General features: G+C 48.0%; 1 protein-coding gene across 8 annotated transcripts in view; it reads left to right on the top strand.

Annotated features, from left to right (window-relative positions):
- Positions 1-13,751, top strand: part of CCBE1 (collagen and calcium binding EGF domains 1) — a 240,068-nt gene extending 226,317 nt beyond the window's left edge. For 2 of the 8 annotated variants that reach the window (XR_015153574.1, XM_086372472.1), the window contains 5 exons: positions 3,006-3,145; positions 3,226-3,261; positions 3,996-4,031; positions 4,628-4,740; positions 4,931-13,751. Coding sequence is in view for 4 of the 8 variants with exons in the window: in XM_086372472.1 (XP_086228598.1) it covers positions 3,006-3,145; positions 3,226-3,261; positions 3,996-4,031; positions 4,628-4,705 (290 nt within the window). In the remaining 4 variants the exon portion in view is untranslated. The remainder of the gene's footprint in view (positions 1-3,005; positions 3,146-3,225; positions 3,262-3,995; positions 4,032-4,627; positions 4,741-4,930) is intronic. The other 6 variants (XR_015153575.1, XR_015153572.1, XR_015153573.1 and 3 more) reach the window with 3 other exon arrangements.
- The last annotated feature ends 2,191 nt before the right edge of the window (positions 13,752-15,942 follow it).

Raw genomic sequence — 15,942 nt, 5'->3', positions numbered from 1 at the left:
CCCAGCTGTGGAAGCTTAAAGAAGGGAGAGATCAGTGTAGCCTGCGGTGACCAGGGGACTTGGGGCTCAAGCTGGACATTGACACACATGAAAGGTAGGACCAGTCCAAGCTGCAAGGACATCGGCAGGTTTTACGATGGAAGGTCAGCAACAACAAAGGCTCAAAATGCTTTCTAAACTATGTGTTTTCTTCTCCACTAACATCTTCATCTCCCGGTTTCCATCAAAACCCAGATTCCTGGGTCTCAGTCTGTAGAGAGACCAAGACCAAAAGCTGGTCCAAGACTTTGGTTTCTCCCCTCGTTCATTCCCTTGACTTCTTTTCTCCAGCAGACACCACACACAGGCAGCCTCTCGCTGCTTCTGAGTAAGCTTGGGTCCCTTCTTATGCATTGATTCTTAGCACAGTGTTCTCCATCCTTCTCTAAGAAAATGTTCTTGCTCTGCTTCCCTGGAGAAAATTCATCCTCAGGCCAGTCTGCATATCACTCCAATAAGGACATTCGAGGAACAGGGGAGCCATTGGCCTCTTTCTGAATGAATGACCTGCAGGCTTTCCATGCCAGTCTCGCCATCTGGTTTCCAGCGTAGTGTGAGCTGCCCAGGGGCCTTGCTGGGGCAAAGTCACCAAGGACGAGCTCCAGCAGTGCCCTTGCTTTCTCCTCCAGTCCTGTTTCCTGCCCCCCTCCTGGCTTCTAGCATCGTGGTGTGTGATGCTCTCCACCGAGGTGTGTTAGGGCAGCTAGAGGGAGATACTGGATTCTCTTCCCCTTAACTCCCATTCCAGTCCTGAAGGCTGGTGAGTCACAGCCTGGGGCAGCAAGCCAGGAGCTCTGCTAGGTAGGAGTCCTTTGGCTGCTCTCTGCCCCTCACTGTCAGATGGAAGGTGCTGACATTTGCTCATCAAAGCCCCTCAGTTTAAAGGCACTTGACACGCGATCTCTAAAGCTCGTTGCCTAAATGAAGGTAAGATATGATCTCTGGCCTGTCCTTATGTTTTAGAGGTAAAGTATTTTGTTATGAGAGGGAGCTGGTCCCCTTCCCAGGTAAACGCTTTCAAGGATGTACCTGGAACCAGCATTTAGAGGAGGGGGAGTGACACATACTTGGATGGAATAATTAAGCCTTTAATGTTGGCTTAACTATTTTGTGAGCTAGAAAAGACTTCCACAAATATGATAAGTCTAAAGTCTTTGGGGGTTTTTTTGTTTTGTTTTCCAGTGCCTGAAAGTCATTCCATTCTATCACTGTGTTCTGCCAATTGTAGGAGCCATGTACCACCAAAAAGGAACTCCTGTGTGTGTTTGAAAGAGAGGAATCTGTATAGCATTAAGGAATACATCGCTGAGAAATAGGGACAGCACAGCAATCAGCCCAGCCTCTTCGTTAAAGTCATTTGACATGAAACATCTACTGAACAGCCTTTCCTGTACCTGGGCTTCTCTGAGAGCGTGCTCACAATTAAAATACAACCATGCCCACCTAAAGTTGACGGTCTAAAAAGGGTTAGAACACAGCATCCTTCCCTATGCTAAGGAATGAAGTTGAACCCTTGCTTTCTACCACATACAAAGTGGATTAAAAACCTAAATGTAAGACCTGAGACTGTAAAACTCCTAGGAGAAAACATAGGTGAGAACTTTCACGACATCGGCAATGATTTCGTGCTTATGATACCAGGAGCACAGACGACAAAAGCGAAACTAGAGCTGAAACTCTCTCGTCTGTTCGGGCAAACTGCCTTCCTCTAGCATCTTTAGCATGTGTTGTTATCGTTAAGTCCCTGTATGATAACCCTAACATCTGGTTGCCTCTGAGTCTGTTTCTGTTGATTGCTGAATTTCTTGAATGAGAGTTGTTTAATTTTGAGGAGAGTAGTTTTGTCTGGGTGTTGGTTTGAGTTTTTTATAATGTGCCTTAAAATTTTGATTTGAATGCCAGATACTGTTTGCAGAGGAACAGTGGAGACTGGGTACATAGTAACTGCTCCCAGGGACGGGTACACAGGCTGCTCGCCAGAAGAACCGGGTCAGTTTAATGAGTAACTGAGCCAGGTTTGGGTGTGTTGGCACTGACTCTGCCTCTCGTGTTCCATGGTCTCCAAGTTTTCAGATTCCTTTGATGGGAGGATTCTGTTACTTTGGTGGGGGGCGGGGGGCGGGCCGCGAGCAGTGGGTATATATTTGTTTTATGGGCTTCCCTGGTGGCTCAGACAGTGAAGAATCTGCCTGCAATGCTGGAGGCGCAGGTTCAATCCCTGGGGTGGGAAGATCCCCTGGAGAAAGAAATGGCAACCCACTCCAGTATTCTCGCCTGGGAAATCCCATGGACTAAGGAGCCTTGCTGGCTACTCAAGATTTGGACACGACTTAGCGACTAAACAACAGCCAAACTGCTCTGTAAGGCAGATTCTTATTAGCCCTGCTTTACGGATGAGGAACGAAGGTTCACAGAGGTCAGGAAGCTTGTCCACGATTCAGAGGCAGGTCCCCCTGCTGTTGAAACCTGTACCCCAGCTGCTCCCCAGCTCCACTGACCACTGCCCTGCAGTGATGGGGGATGGTGAGAGCAGATGGTCTCGAGACTGGTGAAATTAAAGAGCTTAAAGGAGGTGAAAGATGTGGAAGAGGTGAAATGGTCACTGATTGGATGAGGAGCTTATGGAAATAGAGGTATTTATAGGAAGACTCCCAAGTTTCTGGCTTGAATGAGTGGGGATGGGAGTTCCATGAAAGGAGTGTGAAGTCTGAATCAATTCGCTGAACGCCTGAGACTAACACATTGTCAGTCAACAGTATTTCAATACAAGAAATGTTTTAGAATGGGGACGGACAGCAATTTTTGGTCATGATCAAAATGCCTATGGGACATGTCAGTGGAGAGGTCAGAAGGCAAAGGTCAGAGTGCAAAGAGAAACAGCTGCAAGGGGCGCCTGGACTGTCAGCCAGCCAGAGTCCTCGTCCTCCTCCTGGGCTGTGGACTAACGAGATGCTCTTTGATTGCAGGCTCACCAGGACCAAAGGGGAGCCCCGGCTTCCCAGGGATCCCAGGCCCCCCAGGGCAGCCTGGCCCGCGGGGCTCGATGGGACCCGTGGGACCATCTCCCGACCTGTCCCACATTAAGCAAGGCCGGAGGGGCCCTGTGGTCAGTATTTCACCAGCGCTTCCATCCGTGGTTGGGGAATGCGTGTGCCTTCTGCTAAACGAGGTCCCTTTGCCTTGTAGGGTCCGCCAGGCGCCCCAGGAAGAGATGGCTCTAAGGTGAGTCTTCCGAGTGGCCCTTACACGCCTCGGTTCCTCAGTCTCCACCTGCTTGCAGCATCACCTGGAGCTCAAGCACGATTCACTGACCCGCTTTGCATGTGGCCGAATTGAGACACAGATATACTTTTTGTCCCCAAAGCTGGGAGGAAAATCTAAAAAGCCATTTTCTTAAGATCTAGAACAACCATAATAACAAAAACAGCCGCAAAAACCACTTGGAAGAAAAAACAACCCCTATAAACATTAAGCCTCCTGGTTGTCATGGTAGCATGTTTTTCTATTTAGCCAGGCTTCTCTGTGGGGCTGTTTTACGTGTGTTCCTAATTTCTTTGCTGTGTTTAAGTCAAGAACAGGAGAAGTTCCAGCCTGTGCAAGTGGGTGGTTTCGCTCTGGGGGGCTGCGTGCCCCACTGGCCTCATAAAAAAGTCAGTGTGAGTTACTTTAGAAGCTTCTAAGCCATTCCACACGCTGCCTGGAAACACCAGCTTCCTTCCTTTAGGATCTGCTTGGAAAACACACAGCCCCTGGGGAAATGGAAATGCGAGGCACTTAACTCAAGCCTTTAGGTTCAGAGCAGCGGCCCCAAGAGTGCAGCGGGAAGCTGGCATTTGCTTCCTGTAGGAGATACTGGCTGCCTTGAGTGGGGAGATGGTAGTGGTGGGGTCTGAATGGAGGCGGGGGTGCTGGCACCCATGTGGCCCAGACGCTAACCCCGACCCTTCTCTTTTCAGGGGGAAAGAGGCGCACCGGGCCCCAGAGGGTCTCCAGTAAGTAGCCCCACCTGTCTTGCTTCCCCAGGGCGGCGCGCTCGGGGCTCCCTCTCGGGGGAGCCTTCCTAGTTGGTTTGTTAACAATAGCCGGCCCCTTGCAGCTGTGGCTCAGCCTGGCCACAGGTAGCTTCGTGGTTACAGGAAGAGTCACAAGAGCCTTTTGCACCTGGTTGGGTTTTAAAAATCCACTTCCTGGTTTTGTTTGTTTTTGTCATGGCTAATCTCTATTTGAGCTTCCCTGGTGGCTCATCGGTAAAGAATCCACCTGCCAATGCAGGAGACGTGGGTTTGATCCCTCGGTTTGGAAGACCCCCTGGAGAAAGGGAATGGCTCCTGTGTTCTTGCCTGGAGAATTCCATGGACAGCGGAACCTAGCGGGCTACAGTCCATGGGATCGCCAAAGACTTGGACAGGACTTAGCGACTAAACAGCAATGATGACAATCTTTATTTGGCATGTCTTCTCTTAAGATTCCAAACCCTAGCATGTCCTAAGTCTGTTTCCAGGTGTATCTTACAACATCCGAAGTGGCAGAGCTGAGGTTCAAATCCAAAAGAAGCCCAGCCTCTTAACCACTGCTCTGCGCCTCCTAGGGTTCTTTGGAAGGTAACCTAGGAGGGGTATTCTCAGATTTCATCATTCTACAAGATTTGACGGAGTCTGAGAGCTAGGAGAGGTCCGTGTGCCACCACAGCGCATCTGGGAGGTAAAGGGGCACAGGGCAGCATCCGCCAGCTGTTGTTTATGGGCCTGACATTTCCCCCGTTTGAGACACAGAGTTGGCGAGGTGGTCACCAGCACATGGCAGGGCGGCCGGCCACGGCACCTCCGGGAGCCCTGGGTCAGCCATGGGGCAGGTCTCTGGTCGTCTGGTTTGACTCTTCTCTCCTGTGCAGGGACCCCCCGGTTCTTTCGATTTCCTGCTGATCGTGCTGGCGGAAATCCGTAATGACATCACCGAACTGCAGGAACAGGTGTTCGGGCGCCGGACCCACTCTTCAGTAGAGGAGTCCCCGCCACCGCAGGAACTTCCCAGCTATCCAGAGACCCTGGACATGGGCTCTGGAGATGACGCCCCCGGAAGAACTGAGACAAGAGCCTCCGGAGCCGCCAGAGACTTCTATCCTTAGCGCGTCCCACATCGTCATGCCAAAGGAAGAGTGTTTTCCCCTGCAGTGAAATCCTCCAAAGAACAAAAACAAAACATCACTGGAGACCTAAAAAGAGATACGTTTTTATTTTCTTTACTCTTTCCCTTTCTTCTTCCTACTTCTCCTCTTCCAGACACTGTTTACAGTCTCCTGCTAGACATCCTAAAGACACCAGGAACGAAATGATTGATTTCAGTGCTTCCCCCAGAGAATCTACAGGGCAGCTTTTCTTTGAATTCCTTATTTTCCAGGGACTTATAATTTCTGAATTAGGTACTCACATTATCTTAAAATTTGGCACACTATCAAAAAGGGGGAAAGAGTTCTAAGAAAATGTGAGTTTCAGTTCAGTTCACTCACTCAGTTGTGTCCAACTCTTTGTGACCTCTGGACTGCAGCACGCCAGGCCTCCCTGTCCATCACCAACTCCCAGAGCTTACTCAAACTCATGTCCATTGAGTTGGTGATGCCATCCAGCCATCTCATCCTCTGTCATCCCCTTCTCCTCCTGCCCTCAATCTTTTCAATCACAGTCTTTTCCAATGAGTCAGTTCTTCGCATCAGGTGGCCAAAGTATTGGCATTTCAGCTTCAGCATCAGTCCTTCTAATGAATATTCAGAACTGATTTCCTTTAGGATGGACTGGTTGGATCTCTTTGCAGTCCAAGTGACTCTCAAGAGTCTTCTCCAACAGCACAGTTCAATTCTTCGGTGCTCAGATTTATTTATAGTCCAACTCTCACATCCATACATGACTACTGGAAAAACCATAGCCTTGACTAGATGGACCTTTGTTGGCAAAGTGATGTCTCTGCTTTTGAATATGCTGTCTAGGTTGGTGATAACTTTTTTTCCAAGGAGCAAACATCTTTTATTTACATGGCTGCAGTCACCATCTACAGAGATTTTGGAGCTCAAAAAAATAAAGTCTTTCACTGTTTCCACTGTTTCCCCATCTATTTACCATGAAGTGATGGGACCAGATGCCATGATCTTAGTTTTCTAAATGTTGAGTTTTAAGCCAACTTTTGCACTCTTCTCTTTCACTTTCATCAAGAGGCTTTTTAGTTCCTCTTCACTTTCTGCCATAAATGTGGTGTCACCTGCATATCTGAGGTGATTGCTATTTCTCCCGGCAATCTTGATTCCAGCTTGTGCTTCTTCCAGTCCAGCATTTCTCTTGATGTACTCTGCATATAAGTTAAATAAGCAGGGTGGCAATATACAGCCTTGACGTACTCCTTTCCCAAATTGGAACCAGTCTGTTGTTCTATGTCCAGTTCTAACTGTTGCTTCTTGACCCACATACAGATTTCTCAGGAGGCATGTAAGGTGGTCTGGTATTCCCATCTCATTAAGAATTTTCCACAGTTTATTGTAATCCACACAGTCAAAGGCTTTGGCATAGTCAATAAAGCAGAAGTAGATGTTTTTCTGGAACTCTCTTGCTTTTTCGATGATCCAGCGGATGTTGGCAATTTGATCTCTGGTTCCTCTGCCTTTTCTAAACCCAGCTTGAACGTCTGGAAGTTCACAGTTCACGTATTGCTGAAGCCTGGCTTGGAGAATTTTGAGCATTACTTTACTAGCGTGTGAGATGAGTGCAATTGTGCGGTAGTTTGAGCATTCTTTGGTTTGCCTTTCTTTGGGATTGGAATGAAAACTGACCTTTTCCAGTCCTGTGGCCACTGCTGAGTTTTCCAAATTTGCTGGCATGTTGAGTGCAGCACTTTCACAGCATCATCTTTCAGGATTTGAAATAGCTCAACTGGAGTTTCATGACCTCCACTAGCTTTGTTTGTGGTGACGTTTCCTAAGGCCCACTTGACTTCGCATTCCAGAATGTCTGGCTCTAGGTGAGTGATGACACCATCATGGTTATCTGGGTTGTAAAGATCTTTTTTGTATAGTTCTTCTGTGTATTCCTGCCATCTCTTCTTAATATCTTCTGCATCTGTTAGGTCCATACCATTTCTGTCCTTTATTGAGCCCATCTTTGCATGAAAAGTTCCCTTAGTATCTCTAATTTTCTTGAAGAGATCTCTAGTCTTTCCCATTCTATTGTTTTCCTCTATTTCTTTGCACGGATCACTGAGGAAGGCTTTCTTATCTCTCCTTGCTATTCTTTGGAACTCTGCATTCAAATGGGTATATCTTTCCTTTTCTCCTTTGCCCTTTAACTTCTTTTAGTAGCTATTTGTAAGGCCTTCTCAGACAACCATTTTGCCTTTTTGCATTTCTTTTTCTTGGGGATGGTCTTGATCACTGCCTCCTATACAGTGTTACGAACCTCTGTGCATAGTTCTTCAGGCACTCTATCAGATCTAATCCCTTGAGTCTATTTCTCACTTCCATTGTATAATCATAAGGGATTTGATTTAGGTCATACCTGAAGAGCTAGTGGTTTTCCCTACTTTCTTCAATTTAAGTTTGAATTTGGCAATAAGGAGTTCATGATCTGAGCCACAGTCAGCTCCAGGTGTTGTTTTTGCTGACTGTATAGAGCTTCTCCATCTTTGGCTGCAAAGAATATAATCAATCTGATTTCGGTGTTGACCATCTGGTGATGTCCATATGTAGAGTCTTCTCTTGTGTTGTTGGGAGAGAGTGTTTGCTATGACCAGTGAGTTCTCTTGGCAAAACTCTGTTAGCCTTTGCCCTGCTTCATTCTGTACTCCAAGGCCAAATTTGCCTGTTACTCCAGGTGTTTCTTGACTTCCTACTTTTGTATTCCAGTCCCCTATAATGAAAAGGACATCTTTTTTGGGTGTTAGTTCTAGAAGGACTGGTAGGTCTTTATAGAACCATTCAACTTCAGCTTCTTCAGCATTACTGGTTGGGGCATAGATTTTGATTACTGTGATACTGAATGGTTTGCCTTGGAAATGAACAGAGATCATGCTGTCATTTTTGAGATTGCATTCAGGTACTGCATTTCAGACTCTTGTTGACTATGAGGGCTACTCCATTTCTTCTAAGGGATTCTTGCCCACAGTAGTAGATATAATGATCTCTGAGTTAAATTCACCCATTCCAGTCCATTTTAGTTCACTGATTCCTAAAAATGTCTTTCCAGCTCCTGTTTGACCACTTCTAACTTGCCTTGATTCATGGTCCTAACATTCAAGGTTCCTATGCATATGGCTCTTTACAGCATTGGACTTTACTTCCATCACCAGTCACATCCACAACTGGGTGTTGTATTTTCTTTGGCTCCATCCCTTCATTCTTTCTGGAGTTATTTCTCCACCAATCTCCAGTAGCATATTGGGCACCTACCGACCTGGGGAGTTCATCTTCAGAGTCCTATCTTTTTGCCTTTTCATCCTGTTCATCGGGTTCTCAAGGCAAGAACACTGAAGTGGTTTGCCGTTCCCTCCTCCAGTGGGCCACGTTTTGTCAGAACTCCACCATGACCCGTCCGTCTTGGGTGGCCCTACACGGCATGGCTCATAGATTCACTGAGTTAGACAGGGCTGTGGTGCATGAGATCAGATTGGCTGGTTTTCTGTGATTGTGGTTTTCAGTCTGTCTGCACTCTGATGGAGAAGGATAAGAGGCTCATGGAAAAGTCCTGATGAGAGAGACTGACTGAGGGGGAAACTGGGTCTTGCTCTGATGGGTGGGGCCATGCTCAGTAAATCTTTAGTCCTATTTTCTGTTGAAGGGTGGGGCTGTGTTCCCTCCCTGTTATTTGACTGGGGCCAAACTAAGGTGGAGGTAATGAAGATCATGGCGACCTCCTTCAAAAGGTCCCATGCAGGCACCGCTACACTCAGTGCCCCCAGCCCTGCAGCAGGCCACCACCGACCCACGCCTCCGCCAGAGACTCCTGGACACTCCTGGGCAAGTCTGGGTCAGTCCCGTGTGGGGTCACTGCTCCTTTCTCCTGGGTCCTGGTGCACAAGGTTCTGTTGTGCCCTCCAAGAGTCTGTTTCCCAGTCCTCTGCAAGTTCTGGCAGCTCTACGATGGGTTAATGGCGACCTCCTCCAAGAGGGCTTGTGCCAGGCCCAGGTCTGCTGCACCCAGAGCCCCCGCCCCTGCGGGAGCCCACTGCCAGCCCGGACCTCCGCAGGAGACGCTCGCACACAGCTCTGGCTCAGTCTCTGTGGGTCCCTGGGTCCTGGTGCCCTTGTTTGGGCGCTCTGAGCATCTCTGGCGGGAATGGGGTTTGATTCTAAACACGAATTCACCCCTCCTACCATCTTGCTGGGGCTTCTCCTTTGCCCTTGGACATGGGGTATCTCCTCACAGTCACTCCAGAATTAGTTTATTTATTTAAAAAATATATAGATGCATATCCCAAAATAGACTGCTACACCTCCATATCAAAATTACCCGTTTTTAGTGAAAAGGGGGAAACGGCAATCTGTATTTGCCTCGGTGGGTAATTCTTTTTCCTTGTCAATCTGACAGATTTAAAATATTCTATCCTCCTACCCAACCTTGTTTACCCATGTTCCATCCCTGGGTCAGGAAGATCCCCTGGAGAAGAGAATGGCAACCCACTCCAGTATTCTTGCCTGGAGAATCCCATGGACAGAGGAACTTGGCAGGCTACAGTCCATGGGATTGCAAAGAGTTGCACATAACTGAGCAACTAATACTTTAGTAATTTTGATTAAAGACAGAAGAGGAGTGGAGATTAGAATGGATGGAGAAAACTCACAGTCCCATACAGACTGCCTGTAAGTGGCCACATAGTGACACTCAGATACGACTGTTGAGGGCTTCCCAGGGGGTGCCAGTGGTGAAGAACCCGCCTGCCAGCGCAGGAGACGTAAGAGGCGCAGGTTCCATCCCTGGGTTGGGAAGATCCCCTGGAGATGGGCAAGGCGACCCACTCAGTATTCTCGCCTGGAAAATCCCATGGACAGAGGAGCCTGGTGGGCTACTGTCCTTGGGGTCGCACAGAGTCAGACATGACTGAAGCAGTTTATCACCCACGCACGTGATTGTTAAGGGTTCATGCCACACTTATCTATAAGTATCCGATTCAAAGAAGAAAATTACTCTCGCTGTAGGAATAAATGCTGTTTTCAAGACAAAAAGTGAGTGAGTGCAGTGCCCTGGCTCTCATAAGAACAGTGAGCTGCTGATTTGCCAGGACATTTAAAAGCTGTTAGGCTGTTCAAAAAGTTCCCGAATGTTGGAGCAATTTCTGGCCAACCCGGTATTTGATTGAATGAGTGGGCTTGCTTAGTAAACCACAAGATTATTTGTTAAATAAAGGTACCTGACCCTTGGGGAGAGGTGCAGAGTTTCCTGGCTGTGACCAGATGCCCACCAGATGCCTTTAGGCTGTGATCCAGGTTGACTCAATGGACAGCAGAGCTCAGGCCTGGAAGGAGGTTGCTTGGCTTCAGTTGTTGGCAGGGGAGTGGGGTGATGGTGAGGGGTAAACAGGAGATCCTTGGGCAGGGGCACCTCTGCATCACAGAAGCAGGTAAACTGAGGGCTTCCCTGGTGGCTCAGCTGGTAAAGAATCCGCCTGCAATGCAGGAGACCCCAGTTCAATTCCTGGGTTAGGAAGTGCCCCTGGAGAAGGGATAGGCTGCCCACTCCACTTTTCCTGGGTTTCCCTGGTGGCTCAGATGGTAAAGAATCTGCCTGCATGCAGGAGACCCAGGTTTGACCCCTGGGTTGGGAAGATCCCCTGGAGGAGGGCATGGCAACCCGCTGCAGCATTCTTGCCTGGAGAATCCCCATGGACAGAGGGGGCTGGCAGGCTACAGTCCATGGGGTCACAAAGAGTCAGACACAACTGAGCCACGGAGCCCAGGCATGAGAAGCGCTTGTCTGGGGCCAGCCAAGCTTGCCAGCATATTGAAAATAATACATAATTGAAAGATCTCTTGAATGGGGAGTGGAAAAACAATAGTCTTCCTCGTTTGCCAAAAATTTCCTTCCCACCCTTCCCATTTTTCCTTAATTTTCCATAATTTAGTCCAAGTTCCAGTTCTTGTAGGTCTTCTTGATTTCCCTTCCCCAGCAAACACAGGAAGCAGTTGGAAACTATATTCCCAAACTTCCCCTGGAGTCGTGTTTGCTCTTACACCTCTGAGTCCTAGAGGGACCCACATTCCAGAAAAAGGCTTTCTCTGGATCCCCAGGAGCAAGTGCTCAAGGGACCCCTAGGAGCATCTGTTCCTTTGGAATGTTGTTGGGGGAGCTCATGGTCTTAACAGGCAGCTCACAGGTTCTTCATGTCTGCTTTGTCATTCGACACGCAGGATGGTGTTTCATGGACCCATTCAAGAGACCTCTGCCCGTGTGTTGAGCATCACACAAGACCACTGTTACAGCTTCTCTTTGCTCGTGTTCCCCTCTCTTACCTTGCAGTGTCCCCCTGAATTTCCTGGTGGTTTGTGTTTACTTCTCTTTCTCCATCTCCTTTAATGCCGCCATCATTTCACTCTCCTGGGAGAGCTTGTTTAAAGACAATCATGGTGGCTATTCTCTGGCCACCTCTCAGTCTTCCTTCAGAACAGCAGGAAGGGCTACGTGTGCAAATCTGAAGTGACACCAGCCTTTCTCCCCTCGTCCCCATCCTGTTAGAAACAGGGCTCCATCAGCCAGCTGGTGGCCGAGTTTTTCACCAGCACTTGACTGCACTGTTTCTTTCCTGCACCAAGTCCCTGGCTGCTGTCCACCCCAACGCTACAGCTGAACGCAGACGCCTCCTCAGAGCTCCTTTCCTGGGATCCCTCCTGCCCTCTTCAGTCTCTCCGGAACCTAACCTTCACCGCAGGAGCCCTCACCCACCGGGGTTCCCAGAGATGAATCCAGCAGATGTTGGTTCCCATCTGGAATGTATTTAATGTTTGCCTGCTTGTGGGATGCAGTATTTAAAGTGTGTGGATGGATGAATGCTAAAAAAAAAAAAAAATTATGCATAGGCTCTATGAGAAATGAGCTTCATCTTTGATTTTTTTAATGAGGAATTTTATTACCTTTTAAACAGTGAACTGTATGTAGAAATATCGGGGTTTTTCTTCTATATTATTGAGTAGTCGTAAAATGCAACTAAACTGTGTGTTTGGCCAGAAGCTAGGTGACAGGATGAATGGAAGCCGGTAATATCTGGGATTTATGAGACGATTCTGGATAGGATTTTCTAGCAAAATATACAGTAACCTGTATGTTATCATCTCAAGCTGCTGGATTGGACAACTTGTAAAATAATTATTTATCCTCATATTTCCAAAACTTGGACTACTACCATAGGATAAAATATATACTCTGTATACCCAAATTATATTTTTCAAAGATAAGATATAATAATGCATTGTTATTCCTAATATATCTTTTAGCTATGGATGGAAAACCCAAGCTTCACTGTCTAAACAGGACTTCTGCTTAGAACCTAATAGACTAGGCTTTCGGGGAGAAGGGGGCATAAAATTCGTTAGTCTGAGTGATCTGCTTCGTGTTTCATAGAGGGAAAGGTGTTTCCCAGAAATGTTGATTTCCGTGTTTTGCACTCTGATAACTAGAACTTAGAATAGGACTTTATAGATTGGCTCTGTTTCAGAAAGCAATGGACATAAAATTCTCCTTTCCAAAATAGGAGGGGATACATTTTAGTTAAAGAAAATCCTCCTCCCTTTCCAATTGCAAAGGGAGATATTACAAGCTTTCCAATGCCAAAGCCTGGGGGCAGTGCTAAAGGAAGGCTGTCATCTCTCCTCCTCTATTCTCTGACACCTGCCATGGAATGAACACCAACTAAAGTCATTTCTAGTATAAACTCAGACAAGTGTGTTTCACAGCCAAGCAGGTAAAGAAAAAGTGCACGCTGGCGTTTGGTATGGGCAGGAGGCGTGTCCTCCCCCAGGTGCCAGGCGGAGGGCCCCCAACTGTGGCCCTCCTCCCTGTCTGGGGTTCGTGCAGCTGTCGGCTCCTGAAGCCTGCCCCCAGGCACGTGGGGGACGGTATCCTTGGTGACCAGGCATCTCCCTGGGTTGACAGAAGACCCCTCCTCATTTCCCCCCTCCCCCGACTCCAGCCTGTCACAGAGCAGCCTCAGTATGTAACCTTAACATCTTTCAGATAACCTTCCCTGAATAGGAAATTTATCCACAGGAATCCAGGCCAAACAACTAGTAGAATAGAGCCATCTAAAGTTTTTAATAATGAGTTCAGGGAAACAGATGAAAATTTTCCTGGCACAGTTAGCATGTATGTTTCGCAAGAAATCAAAAAATAATTTTCCATTTGAGAAAAAAAAATGACTGTAATTGTTAAAGCATAAAACTCTGGACTTCACATGCTCCTGCAACAAACACCGCCTTAGAGATATCCTAGAAAAGAAAGACCCGTTTACATATTCCCCAGGGACCTCACAGTCTTTATGTGAGATCCTCGAAGCAAGCACGCTGGGGAATTCCGCGTGTGTCGGGACTCTATTTTTATCTCCAGTGCCTAGCCACATACTTCAGCAGCTGTGTTCATTGTTTATAACAGGTCCATATGACAACTGAGCTAGTATTCAGTTATGGATGTGATACTATGAAGTGCTTTTGATAAGATGAAAAATGCCTAATAACAAAGTTATTTTTCTTACATGGTTGTGCTGTGTTTTGTCCTGACACCCAGTCCTAAAGAAGTCTGTATACAAGGTGATGGACAAAGAAGTTTCTCTTAGGAGCCAGAACCCGCATTCTGGGTAGGCTACCCGCTGGGGGGCTGGCTGTAGTCCCAGCATTTGACTCTGAGCCAAGGTCTTAGGACCCAGCTTCCACTGAATCTGAGGCTCAGAGGCTCACCTCCCCAGTTGGGGTAATCCCCCGGGACCCCCATGGTGGGCTTTTCAACCCAGAACTCTCTGAAGACCTTTGGAGATGCTTTAGGAGAAACTTGTAAGGGCCCCCCACCCCCACCCCCGCAACCCCGGCCCCTGCAACCCCCACTGCACCATGACCAAGTCAGCCTTCAATTGGTTTGGGATTAGAATTCCATGTAAAGTTTCCATTGGAGGGGGAAAAAGGCTGACTACCTAAAAAAGAGGTTAAAATAGAGTTTGGGGAAAAAGCTGCATGCATGGTAGCTGAAATTCCCTTGTGTGAAGATAAGAAAGGGATTCTCATCAGTTGGGCCACATGGGAGGTGGAGTCACATAATGAAAGGCTGTTTCTAAGCAACACGCAGCACTCTATCAGCGTGCCTTAAACGCCCCCCAAATTATGTTCATACATCTCACTTTTCTTTAGCAAATATTTATCAAATGCTTGTTGTCTGCCGCACACTGCCCTGTGCAACCAGACACGGGGGAGCAAAGAGTCATAATCCCCATCCTCCTAGAGATTTTTGGCAAAACAGACACAGATCCTTCCAGGCAAAATGAATTAATTACAGAAGTATGCAGTTACAAGCTGTGATAAGTGCTATGAATGAAAAGCGCTAAGAGCTCGTGCCCACGGGCCCGCCTCCTCGTCCCCGTGCACGCGGAGCGTCTCACACACACACCACTCAACAGCGTCCACGCCAGGGCCACACGAGACCGCCAGCCCTCGCAGAGAAAAGCTTCATGGACCCTCCGAATGGAACAGCAGCCAATGCAAATCTCCAAGACCCCTTCCCTATAGGATGTTTCCAGCCTTCCTGGTGGAACAATCAGCTTAGTGAACCGAAAGCTGGGTGATTGCCTGTGGATATTCCATGCGTGCGGGTTGGCTGGTAACCTCAGGTGCCCCCGTCCTGGTTCCCAGCAGAGTCCGCTTCATTTCCTCCCGGCCAGGCCACTACAGCTGTGAAAAGGCTGCCTGTGCTTTTGGACCGCCCCCCAGCTTGGGTGCGGATTCTCACCACCTGCCCACATCTGGATAACGCGGTTACCCGCTGGGCTAAGTGGGAGCCTGCGCTCAGTTGCTGGGCGCTCCACACACAACAGTCGACTCGGCCAGGGCAGGGGGGGCAGTTGCTGGTGAGCGGCAAGGTTCTGGGGAACTAATAGAGACGCGTGTTTGTTTCCTGGGGCTGCTGGAACAAAGTCCCACGACCGGGGGATTAAACAACAGAAATATGTTTTCTTACAGTTCCGGGAGCTGGAAGTGCAGTGGGGGTCAGCAGGGCGGGAGGCTTCTGGAGGCCCTGCGGGAGAGGCTGTCACACGTGTCTCGCCAGTTCCTGGGGGTTGCGGCAGTCCCGGGCCCTGCGTGTGTCTGACGTCATGTGTCGTTCTGACGTCACATGTCGTTCTACCTTCGTGTCTGTGTGTCCTGGGCCTTCACGGGGCATTCTGTGTCTCTATCTTCCCTTCTTTTAAAGACACTACTAATTGGATAAGGACCTGCCCTAATCCATGATGACCTCATCTCAGTTATACATGCAAAGACTCTATTTCCACATAAGGTCACATCGAGAGGTTCTAGGTGGACGTGAATTTTGAGGGGAACCCTATTCCACCCAGTACAAGAAGAAACTGTTCTCCCTACCCATTGCCCCCTGTCACCCTGCTTATTTCCTTTAACAGCTTTTTTTTTTTTCCAATCTGAAATTCTTAACTGGCTCCCTTCATGCAAAACAAAACAAGTTTACTGAGGGCCAAAGATAGAACAGGGGTGGCGCAAAGACCTGATGTTACAGAGGCTGCCTTGTGGTCCAGGAAGACAGATACGTTTCAGGGTTCTGCAGGGAAACACAGCCAACAGGATGCATACATGTGGGTGGATGGGTAGGTAAATATAGATGTGTGTATATATGTACACACACAGAGATTTAATGAATTGCCTCGTAGTGATTGTAGAAGCTGGCA

The sequence above is a fragment of the Bos grunniens genome, chromosome 24, assembly GCF_055505025.1.
Source record: "Bos grunniens cultivar Pamir isolate PY7600 chromosome 24, Bosgru_T2T1.0, whole genome shotgun sequence".
In the NCBI taxonomy this organism is placed as follows: domain Eukaryota; kingdom Metazoa; phylum Chordata; class Mammalia; order Artiodactyla; family Bovidae; genus Bos; species Bos grunniens.
This window is presented reverse-complemented; position numbering and strand designations above follow the sequence as displayed.